Source organism: Chanodichthys erythropterus, chromosome 22 (genome assembly GCF_024489055.1).
Source record: "Chanodichthys erythropterus isolate Z2021 chromosome 22, ASM2448905v1, whole genome shotgun sequence".
Taxonomy (NCBI): Eukaryota; Metazoa; Chordata; class Actinopteri; order Cypriniformes; family Xenocyprididae; genus Chanodichthys; species Chanodichthys erythropterus.
In genome coordinates, this window is record NC_090242.1 from 24,804,141 (window position 1) to 24,815,890 (window position 11,750).

At 33.7% G+C, this 11,750-nt stretch overlaps 3 protein-coding genes across 3 annotated transcripts in view; all 3 read right to left on the bottom strand.

Annotated features, from left to right (window-relative positions):
- mrps12 (mitochondrial ribosomal protein S12) overlaps positions 1-11,750 on the bottom strand; it is a 71,273-nt gene that overhangs the window by 29,816 nt on the left and 29,707 nt on the right. The window lies entirely within an intron of this gene.
- On the bottom strand, positions 666-6,009 carry LOC137012722 (acidic fibroblast growth factor intracellular-binding protein B). The gene is made up of 11 exons (XM_067376133.1): positions 5,664-6,009; positions 5,296-5,383; positions 5,010-5,208; positions 4,789-4,915; positions 3,520-3,620; positions 2,994-3,127; positions 2,519-2,627; positions 2,364-2,427; positions 1,094-1,180; positions 892-989; positions 666-802 (listed from the first exon to the last, which is right to left on the bottom strand). Exons 2-11 carry the CDS (start codon positions 5,378-5,380, stop codon positions 733-735), a joined length of 1,074 nt encoding a protein of 357 aa, XP_067232234.1. The 5' UTR covers positions 5,381-5,383; positions 5,664-6,009; the 3' UTR covers positions 666-732.
- fosl1b (FOS like 1, AP-1 transcription factor subunit b) lies at positions 8,074-10,122 on the bottom strand. The gene is made up of 4 exons (XM_067376134.1): positions 9,370-10,122; positions 8,956-9,195; positions 8,485-8,592; positions 8,074-8,401 (listed from the first exon to the last, which is right to left on the bottom strand). Exons 1-4 carry the CDS (start codon positions 9,463-9,465, stop codon positions 8,264-8,266), a joined length of 582 nt encoding a protein of 193 aa, XP_067232235.1. The 5' UTR covers positions 9,466-10,122; the 3' UTR covers positions 8,074-8,263.

The following is an 11,750-nucleotide window of genomic DNA, read 5'->3' on the forward strand; positions in this document are numbered from 1 at the left end:
CAAATCCCAAATCTAGTTTTGTCCGCTGGCAAAACAATCCACCTGGGTTTTATGAGGCAAATCCTGTGCCATTCATAGGCCTTAATTACTTCCCATTTTTAATACACTTTGCCTTGTTAACTTTCATTCTGATCAAGCTCGCTTGTGTCTGACACTGCTGGATATTTACTGGGGGATGTCAAAAAGGAATGCAGACACAAATTAACAGGGCAAAAAAGGAGGCAAGGTCTCCTAATTTGACTGTAACACACTACTCAGTGCCAGGAACATCATGCATCTTCATTAAGACAATGGCTTTGATGGAAACAACAGAGATAGCCTACTTTCAGAAACAGCAGGAGTGCCAGGGAAAGTTCCCATGAGGACTTTTCTGCAGAAATCCAGAGGAAATTTCCATGACCATTTGTAGGGGGTGACAGCTGTCCCAGCTCTGGCCTTTTATAAGGTAGTAAAAGTGTCTCCACATCCATCCACTCCAGAGCTGACCAACCCCCTGCTGATGACCCACAAACAAATAGCTACTATTACCCAAATAAGTAACAGGACTATATCCTAATGACCACTTTTAAAACCAGCAAGTCAGGCGGATTTTTTAGACAACACTTTTTTTTTTTTACTAAAATTAAATCTATTGTACAAGAATGCTTTGAAATACAGAGGAATCTGAGGTAGTAACATTCATAAAAGAGAGATTTGGTCATGCTAACTGGAAACCAGCAATGGAAATATGTTCTAGTCATGGTACATTTTCAGGATGCAGCTTTTGATGACACCCATGTATCTGTCCCATATTATTTGATGCCTGTGGAAAAAAAAACATGCTGTATTTTTAACAAATGCTTGTTACATGATAAAGGGATCATAAACACACATAAATGAATTTATACTAACCTGAAAGCCTCAAGCGTGTGAACAGAGCTGCTGTAGTGCATGAGGAAAAGTCTGAGGTCTTCGGTTGTCCATTTATCTGACCGGCACGGTTCAATGAACTGAGAGGAGAAGCAAAAATCATTCTGTCACATTCAAACTGGGACTATTCGTGGACAAATATCACCTCATGGCATGCAGTTTATCTACAGCGTCAGTGCATTACCTTCTCCACAAGGTCGATGAACAGATCTCGGACATCTTTGGTATGTGTGAGTTTTGAAGCAATGTTAACTAGAGCTCTTGACAAATTCTGATGTTCATCCATGTAATCCAACATAAAGCAAATTAATAAATAAATAAAAAATATAAACATGAATTAGCAGAGCACGCAGCATAGCTGTACATAAAATATTGCAATCTACACAACATAATAGGAGACATTTTGAAGTTTAAAAGAGGACAAATTGTTGGTGCGTGTCTCGCTGACTCATCAAGGACAAGGAAGTGTTAAATAGATTTAAATCCTATTTAACATGCATTTCACCAGCTGAAGAGGAGACTAAAGGCAGATACTATCCAAAACAAGCAAACGTTGAAAATGGCTGCATTAAGGACCTGGAAAATCATTTAAAAGTGTGAAAACATGTGTCTGGTGATGTCTATGGGTCACAGACTCGCTCCTGTGATTGCTTACAATAGATTTAAATAGACATATTAGCTTTTACACTTTTTCATTTACTTTAAGTTAAACTGTCCCAATACTTATGCTCACATTAGGCAGAGGGATGAAACTCTAAAAGTGCTGTACTTCTTAGTTGGTAAAACATTTTGTGTTGAAACAGCCAATAATAAAATGTGACATTCTGTACTTTTGCCTCATATTAATCTTTTAATCATATTTATAAATGTCTTGACACCACAGCTAACAGAGCAATTTTGTCTTTACCGCCCCAATACGTATGGAGGGCACTGTGTGTGTGTGTGTGTGTATATATATATATATATATATATATATATATATATATATATATATATATATATATATATAAATGTGTGTGAAAATATATGAAAAATGGTAACACTTTACTTTAGGGTCTTTTAAGTAGTTGCTTATTAGCATGCATATTACTAGAATATTGGCTATTTATTAGTACTTATTAAGCACATATTAATGCCTTATTTTGCACAACCTTATTCTGCATTCTTAATCCTATCCAATACCTAATCTTAACAACTACCATACTAACTATTAATATGCAGTAAATTAGGGGTTTATTGAGGGAAAAGTTGTAGTTAATAGTTTATATGTGTTCCCTATACTAAAGCGTTACCGAAAAAAACACATACAGTATACACTACAGTTAAAAAAATTTTCTTCAGGATTCATTGATGAATAGAAGTACATGAATAGCATTTACTTTGATAAATGTAATGCAACCTTGCAATTTTTTTTTTTTTTTTTTTTTTTTTTTACAATTAAAAATGCTTCTTACCTTAAAACTGGCCTCCATCTCACTAAAGACTTTAATTTTCCCTCTAAGCTGTGCACACACCAAACTACAATGTTGGCAGAGAGAAGATATATGTTAGAGATAGAGTGTGTTTCCTAGGCATTACACATGACGATCTGTACAATTAATCTGCATGCCTTTTGTGTTGGTCCAGCATGTCCTTATCATTAACCAACATTTTCAAGTCTTTCAAGTCATGCAGAAACTCTTTTTCTAGATCAACATCCATGTCTTCCATCATGTTGTCTGAGAAAGTGTGAAAGAAAACAGAAAGCATGAGAATGCAAACACCTGTAATGCCTGTAATTAATAAAATGTAACAATTACATTTACCATTATGGATCTTCGCTGCCTCTCACCACTGCGTACTGTACAAAGACACTGACTGATGATGATCTGATTGGTGGAATACCATGCAAATGGTAGCAGTAGCTGCTGTAGTGTTTCTGCAGTGCATTTTAGTTGTTTTTACGCATGCTTGTTTTCATAGTGCATACTTTTGTATGTCTTTGAAATGCATACTAGTTGGTTTAGTGAAAAACATTTTTGTAGTGCATACTACTGTAGTAAGTATAGGCAGTTTGAAGTGTCTCTTTAAGACAAATATCTTACCAACTGCCCCCACAGTCCAGTAGCTGATGAGCTGACCAGCGCAAAAGGCAAAGTCCTGGAAAGACAAGTACTGTAGTTTTCTCTTCCCTGTCTCAAAACGGCTGTTAGCAAAGAACACAATGGCGGCATAGTCCCTGCAGAGAGACATGGCTGAATCAGTGAGAGGACAGGGGAGAGTGTGAAAAGCGTGTTGGGAAAAGAAAAGAGCATATGAGGAGAAAAATGAATGGAGGAGAAAAACCAAGCAAAACAGTAAGAGGGTGAACAGAACAGAAACATCGGTTTTGTGTGAATCCTAGGTTTTGCTAGGTCTATGATTGCTTTCAGATATAACTCCAATAGCTTTTACTGATGAAACTGGTTGTAATAAGTCATAAAAGCATTTACATTATTGAAGTATATATCTTTATAACAAGAACAGGTAAGAAAAATGGTGCTCACATAGACACATTTACATCCCTGGTTTTGTAAATGATAGACAATATACTGTATATGCTTCATTTGGCCCCATGTGTGAAAGTCTCACCTTGCCAGAACATCAGACAGAAGAAAGTGATGTTGTATGTTCTCCACTAGAGGGCCTTTTAGCTCTTCCACCACTTTAAACACACGCTTGAAATTGTCAAACTGAGAAGGTAGAGAGGTAAGGTAAACGGTAACAATTTACAATTAGGTCACACTAGTTAACATTAGTTAATGCATTTACTAACATTAACTGACTACAGTGAGCAATATATCTGTTACGATATTTATTAATCTTTGTTGATGTTAGTTAAAGGGTTAGTTCACCCAAAAATGAAAATGGTAATTTATTACTCCCCCTCATGCCGTTCCACACCCAAAAGACCTTTGTTCATCTTCAGAACACAAATTAAGATATTTTTGATGAAATCCAATGGCTCAGTGAGGCCTTTAAATATGTACTAAAAACATATTTAAAACAGTTAATGTGAGTTCAGTGGTTCCACCTTAATATTATAAAGCGACAAGAATACTTTTTGTGCACCAAAAAAAAAAAAACAAAAAAAAAAAACTTTTTTCATGAAGCAGTGTTTTGAAATTGGATTCAATGGAATCAATTCAATGGAATCAATTCAGTGGAATCAATTCAGTGGAATCAATTCAATGGAATCAATTCAATGGAATCAATTCAATTCATACAATGCTGAATAAAGTCGTAGTTTTTGTTATTTTTGGACCAAAATGTATTTTCGATGCTTCAAAAACTTCTAACTGACCCACTGATGTCACATGGACTACTTTGATGATGTTTTTATTACCTTTCTGGACATGGACAGTCTACCGTACATACACTTTCAATGGAGGGACAGAAAGCTCTCGGACTAAATCTAAAATATCTTAAACTGTGTTCCAAAGATGAACGAAGGTCTTACGGGTTTGGAACGACATGAGGGTGAGTCATTAATGACATAATTTTCATTTTTGGGTGAACTTACCCTTTAATGTTAAAAGATTAATTTTAGAAGTATCATTCATTGTTAGTTCATGTTAACTAATGTAGTTAACTAATAGAAACTTATTGTAAAGTGTTACAATTAAAAGAATACATCTCTTTGCTTATCATCTGGATTTTGTATAGTTTTGTAAATGTATTTATGTAAAAATTCTAAAATGATTACTGAATATAATATTAATAATAATAAAATAAACATTATTATATAATAAGCGTTGTACAGTGACAACATTTCTGTAAAATAGCATTGCTAATCATGCAATATTCATCCTTTCCTAGTGAGGCATTCAAAACTACAAGAGGCCAGAGTGTCAGCAGCACCTGTCGACGACAGCTCTTGAGTGCAATCCCAGTCTTTGAACTGATGTCGTCCAAGTCTTTTTTGGTCCCTTTAGAGAGTTTCTTACCCAGCACCTCCCTGGCAAACACACTATCAAACTCATAGTACCTACAAGACAAATGTGGCAGGGAAAAAAACCCTCTAGAAAATGATTTCATTTTCATTCTAGAAAATAAATGCTAACTACATCCGGAACACAGACCTCTCAATTAGCATGGTTTGACGGTGGGGAGGGATCTGGAAAAGAAGCTGATTGGCCACTTTGGAAGGGGACTGGAGGAGCCGCTCACACATCTGGAATGTTCTGAACTGGTCCATGGTGTCGCTGTGCAGAACTTCTGCATTGGCTTCACACTCCAGCATGGCTCCTGCTTCCATCCGCATTCTCACTGCATCTGTGACTGTTTACCAAGATGAAGAGTATATCATTACCTGAGATGTTAAACGGAAAAAGCATGCGCTATGTATTGCAACCGAAATGTATTAACCTGTGTGTCCATCCAACCACAGTTGGTACACGTCTTCATCCAGGACAATGGTATTCCCCACAAACACATCTAACTCCATAGACATTTTCTTAAAAAGCAAAAATAAATAAATATTTTAAATAATCAATTATTTAAACTAATTTAATAAAAATAATGTGATATATGGGGTTTGACAAACATAACATTTTGACTTGTAACAAAAAATAAAATGTCCATATGGATTTTAAAACTGCCAACTATATATTTTATTATTTGCTAAACAGTTTGCTGTATTAATTAATTGTATTATGCTTTATGTTTATATTGGCAAATCTAATAGCACTGTTTATACAGAGAAAGATGACGTCAAATTGATGATGTAAACTTACTGTGATATTTCTGTTTTGCGCCGGGAGGTCAGTCAATAAAGACGCTGTTTGCTGACGTTAAAATACTGCAGAAAGTGGCGTCCACCGTGTCGCTCTGTAGGACGCATCTGCGAGCTGAGCTTATTGCGCAGTTACAATTATAACACGCACGTGCAGATATATCTATGCTCTTTATACAGGAATACAAACATATAATAGCATATCTATGAGCACTGACTGCTGCTGTGGTACAAGAAACTGGCAGGAGAAGATGCTGTCAAACTCCTCGCAGTCGTTTGAGTCCTGTTCTTGATGGTTTAACTCCAGCTGAACTACATTGACCATAGACATTATTGCCCTCCGTCGAGCGTTCGTTCAGCGTTATTGAGTCTGCCAGTGTGTGACTGCCACCTGCTGGTAAGGAATAAATAAAGCACATAGTTTTAACCAAAACTAGAATAGCTGAAGTTGAGAAATACATTAACTTAATTATTATATTATGGTACGGTATAACATTTTGCGTTTGTGTAATGTTTCTGACTCAGACTTTAAGTATTTGTCAATAGCTAAACAATTGATACACAATAGCTAAACAACAGTAGCCTAACCCTAAAAGGGGCGACATATCCTGGGGCATACAAACATTTGAGAGGCTGTGGGAAAGTTTGGGTCTCATTTCTTGGTTTCATGTTGAAAGGGTGTTTGTTGTGAATATTTAGATCTGGTGACTTTGTTCATACATTTTTTGTTTAGCTTACGGGCAGCATTTAAGAACAACATGACCACCTGTAGTGGGAAATCTACTCACCTTCAGATAAAAGTTGATACATTTTACAATATTTGGAGGGGGCTTCAATGTTTAAAAATGTGTTGTTCAGTGTTAGCTTATTACGTTTATGCTGAAATTTTATGAATTTAATTTTTACATTTTTCATAATTTCTCTGTAAATGTTTGTATCTCAGGATACGTCGTCCCTTTGGGGATATAAATCAGTTGAAAACAGAATGCTTGTTTGACAATGTGTATTACAACATTATTAAACGTTTATTCTCTCATAAGTTGAACAATAAGTATAATGCCTATTTATGATTATATTGTATAATGCTGTATAATATTTAATACACAAATTTCTAGGCCCTATAAATTATCAATACGACCAAAACTTTGCTGAAAAAAAAATCTACTTCATGCCTTCTGTTCTCCAATTGAGAGTTCATACTTTTTTATCAAGTAAAGTCCTTTTTGCTCAGAAATCTTTAATTATTTTTATAAAGTAAATGTAAGATAAATGTTTACTGTACTGAAGAAACTTGGGTTTACTTCATTATTCATGCATTATTTTTTAATGTTAAATATCAAAAATTTTACATTTAAAGTCTGGAACAGACTTTTGGGTAACATCTCTCAATTATCATTGATTTGCAATGAATCGTATATATATGCCATAAAACCTGATGTATAATTGTGTGTGTGTGTGTGTGGGTATGTGTGTGTAAAATATGATACTCCAAAAGAAAAATTGCAAACTTTTATATGTATGCGTATGTGTTTTTTGTTGAGTGTCATATTTATACATCAGGCTTTTATGGCTCATTTATGCAATGCAATGCAAATCAATAATAATTGGGTAATTGACAAATAAATATTCCCCAAAAGTCCACATGTCATATTTGACATTTATATTAAAAATATGTCAAAACAATTTTTAACATTATAAAATGGTGTATGAATAATCATGTGAACCCAAGTTACTTCATTACAATAAATGTTTATTTTACATTTACTTTATAAAAATCATTAAAGATTTCTGAACAAAAAAGACTTTACTTTATAAAAAAAGTATGAATTATCAATCTGAGTACAGAAGGCATGAAGTAGATTGTGTAAAATAGTTTTTACAGCAAAGTTTTGGTCATATTGATAATTTATAGGTCCTAGAAATTTGCAGATTCAATATTATACAGCATTATACAATATATTCATAAATACTTATTGTTCAACAGAATTTTATTTGTGGAATTTTTGTGGTGAATTAAATTATCTTTGATGTTAATGATTGTATAAATCTGCACATTACCAAACCTAGTCTTAACTTATATTTACTTGGTTATTGATTTTCTCCCAAAAAGTACTCCAAAGTTATTATTTATTGGAATAATTATATAATTTTGTATTATTTTGAAAAAAATAAAAATAAAAATAACATCTTTTAAAAACATTACCATTAAAAAAAAATTCAACTATACCATCACAGGAATCAATTACATTTAATATATATCAAAATAGAAAACAATTATTTTAAATTGTATTACTATTTCTCAACATTACTGTTTTTACTGTACTTTTGAACAGTGCGTTAGTCAAATAATAAATGTACAGTTTACGGTTCCCCCCTACACCCATGATACAAAAACATGAGAGAAACACCATTTGAAACTGTGGTTTATTACAAAAACAAGTCAAACAAATCATGCATGCAAGATAAGTTACAAGGTACCTGTATAACTGAAATATATTTTAACATTTCAATTTCCTAAACAAATATATGCCTATTACATTATATAATACACAGCTGATCTGAACCAGCAGACTCAGCACTAAAAATGACTAGCATCAGTGTTTATTCTGGGTTTGGGTCATGTAACTTGCAGATGGGCATATGTGCCTCAAAGACCAACTCTAGTCTTTCTCTCTCCCTTTCAAGTGCAGCGATCTCTTCTTCTAGTTGTGTCTTCACGTGTTCCAAATGATCCGTCTCCTAAAAGACAAAGCACAAGCTCAGGACATACAGCTAGGCTTCTGTCTATCATGGTTTATAACACAAATAACAACCCATCTCACATTCTGTAATGTGTCTAAAAGCATCCGACGGCGATCCCGACATCTAGCAGCTGCTTCTCTGTTCCTTTCCCTGCGGATCCTTATCCTGTCAAATTCTTCAGAGGACATCTATAAAAGAAGGACGTTTTTAGTTTAAGAATCATTAAGCTTAAGTCTGAAAGAGTGATGGTGCTGCCATCTTATGGCTGATAACAAGAAAGAATACACACAGCAATTCTACCCTATTCCAAATATGTTGTTCCTGTTACTCATCCATTGGCACCAATGACAATGTGACCCATCTGAGCCTGCGCTTTAAGATTCGCGCTCAAATACTACAGCACTGACTCACTCGTCATGCCTCCTTGTGATTCAGGTGTGAGTCATTTCAATCTTTTACCATAAATGAATGAATCAACGGAAGCACTCAAGTTTACTTTCACTGTTTCTGCATTCCAAACAATGAAAATATCAGAAATATCAGTAACTTACATGCTTATTAGTATGTCCTACTGCACTGTCCCCCACTGCTCCGTTACAGGACGGGTCAGGACTGGAGCACTGTGACAAACAGGGGCAGCTGGGCATGGTGGTGGTGGGTATGAATGAGGAAAACGTTCCCAATGTGGCCTCTGATTGGGAAAGTAGAGAGGACTGCAGAAGCCACTGAAGATCTGGACTAGATGTAATTACATCAAGACTTGGGCTAGATGTAGTCTCCTCAGTGACATTCTGCAAAAGAAATCAATAAATCTAATAAATTGTTAAGAATTACACAATTATAATAATCATTTTCACCATACTAAACAACTACTGTTGGATTCTGTGGTATTTGATTCAGTTGAATTGAAAAGTAAATATCTTAAAATATATTTGTATATTAAAACAAAACAAAACAAAACATACCGAACGTATGTGAACAGAGTTCTCCGGGTCCATCCATGCTGCAGGAATCTGGGAATCATGCATTTGATACGATTCTCTTCCTTCATTATGATTCATTATGATCAAAACAGATCAGTATCCTGTGAGTTCATATTATTTCTCTTGGTTAAGTTCGTTTAAATCCATCTCCCGTACTGCTAATTAAAATATAACACAAATTCGATAGCAGAAAAATGGTGATAAATCCATCAGAGCGAATGATAAAAAATACACCAACACACGTGCTACAACTTTTCTTAAAGTGTTTCAGCGCCTCCGCACACCCACTCCATCTCTCCTCCCCATTAGTGAAGCATCTATCGTTTCCAATCTACCGCCTTTTCTCCTCTGCGGCTACTAATGTGCCTCTAATGGCCATTGCCTTCTTGCCAATAGCGCCAACTAACTGTCACTAAATTCTACATTCACTGGGAAACCAAGTAAACGGCGAGAAGTTTAATACATGTGTTTGAGAGCTCCAGAAGCTTCCACAGCTCACACCCTACACGTTGAATTTCAATTACAGCCATATTTTGCCAAATAGGTGACGTGTAGGTTTGAAATGTATGAATAAGCGAACCGTTGCAGAACTAGGACATTTATGAATCACTGAACGGAGTAGAGAGCAAACAGATATGTGCCTCATTTCATATTTCATGACTGGTCGAGCTGTACAGTATTCAATAATAAGTTGGTAGCCTACCCACGAAATTAGAAACCAAGTTTTTCAAATCTAAATTTCATTTAATTTGGAGTTGCGCGTGCATGAGACCTCATTAGTTAATTTTATATAGGCTATATAAGATTTTTTAATGTTTTTTAATCTTTTCATGAAAAGGCACATTTCATTCAAGTCATCTAGAGTAGTCCTAAAAAATAAGTCTGACATTTATTACTCAAAAGGTTTTGATATATATATATATATATATATATATATATATATATATATATATATATATATATATATATATATATATATATATATTATTTGTCATTGACAAATAAAGCTTCAAAAAAGTTTTTTCAAAATGTAATGCATATTTTTGAGTCATGAACAATGTGTTCAGACAAGTTTCAGTTGTTAAATAACATTTCAAGGTGTTTAAATTGATTTTTTTTTTACTGTTTTATGTCAGGTGGTACAACCAAAAGTATGTATGAATATACTGTAGGCTAGTTGTACAACCTGACATGGAAAGTGTACCAACCCCATACTTGAAATTAACAAACCTTTTCACTCTGCCACAAGGATTACTTGAGGTCCTCTGGATGATGCATTATCATGTTTAGACTTATCAATTCATAATAAAAGTGCCATGTTTGCAGTTGTGCCATCTGACATTCAAATCGATGGACAAAAGTTTTTCAATTATCTCAACAACTCTAAAACTACTGATATTTATGAAATGTGTTTATAATCTTAACTACTTTTAGTTTTTTTTTTTATTAACACCATTTTAAGTAGTTTTCTCGCCTATTGATTTGTTTCGACAGTTGCACCACCTGTCATTTTGGGGGTTTAAGATAACAAAACAAAACATAAAATAATATGTATTATTTAAATGTACTAAAAATGAATTCAAACGAAATAGGTTTTATAGGATAGAGTGATCAATGTCATGAATTTATCAAATTATTTTAAAAGGAAGTAATGCACTTCATGTCAATATTATATATATATATATATATATATATATATATATATATTATATATTTATATATATATACACATATACATATTTATATATACACATATACATATTTATATATATAGATATATATATATATATATATATATATATATATTATATATTTATATATATATATACACATATACAAATATAAATATATAATATATATATATATATATATATATATATATATATATATATATATATATATATATATATATATATATATATACACACACACACACATATATACAGGGACATGGTAAAGGAAAAAAAATATGAGAAGAAAAATTATATCAATGGTTGTATGTTCTCTCGTCTCTCTGTGAACGTAAAAGCATTGAAATCCCATCTCATATATTTTCCATCAACATGTCCATTTAGGGGCTCTTTAACACATGAATACTGCTGAGAAAAGAAATGCAAAGCCAGAACCATAATTTTGTCTTAGTCGGACCTTGTAATAGGGATATGACTAAGCCTATGTGTCACACAATTCAGATGACAGAGAATAAGCTTGTTCAAGCTTATTTTTAATTAGAGTCAGCAAAAATCTCATGTATCAATAACAGTAAAGTTAAACAGTTTCTTCCTCTTGTAATTTCAGTGCTCTTTTTACCCTCAAGGCAACATGAAACAAAATGAATATCCGAGATTTGACATCCATAGTGA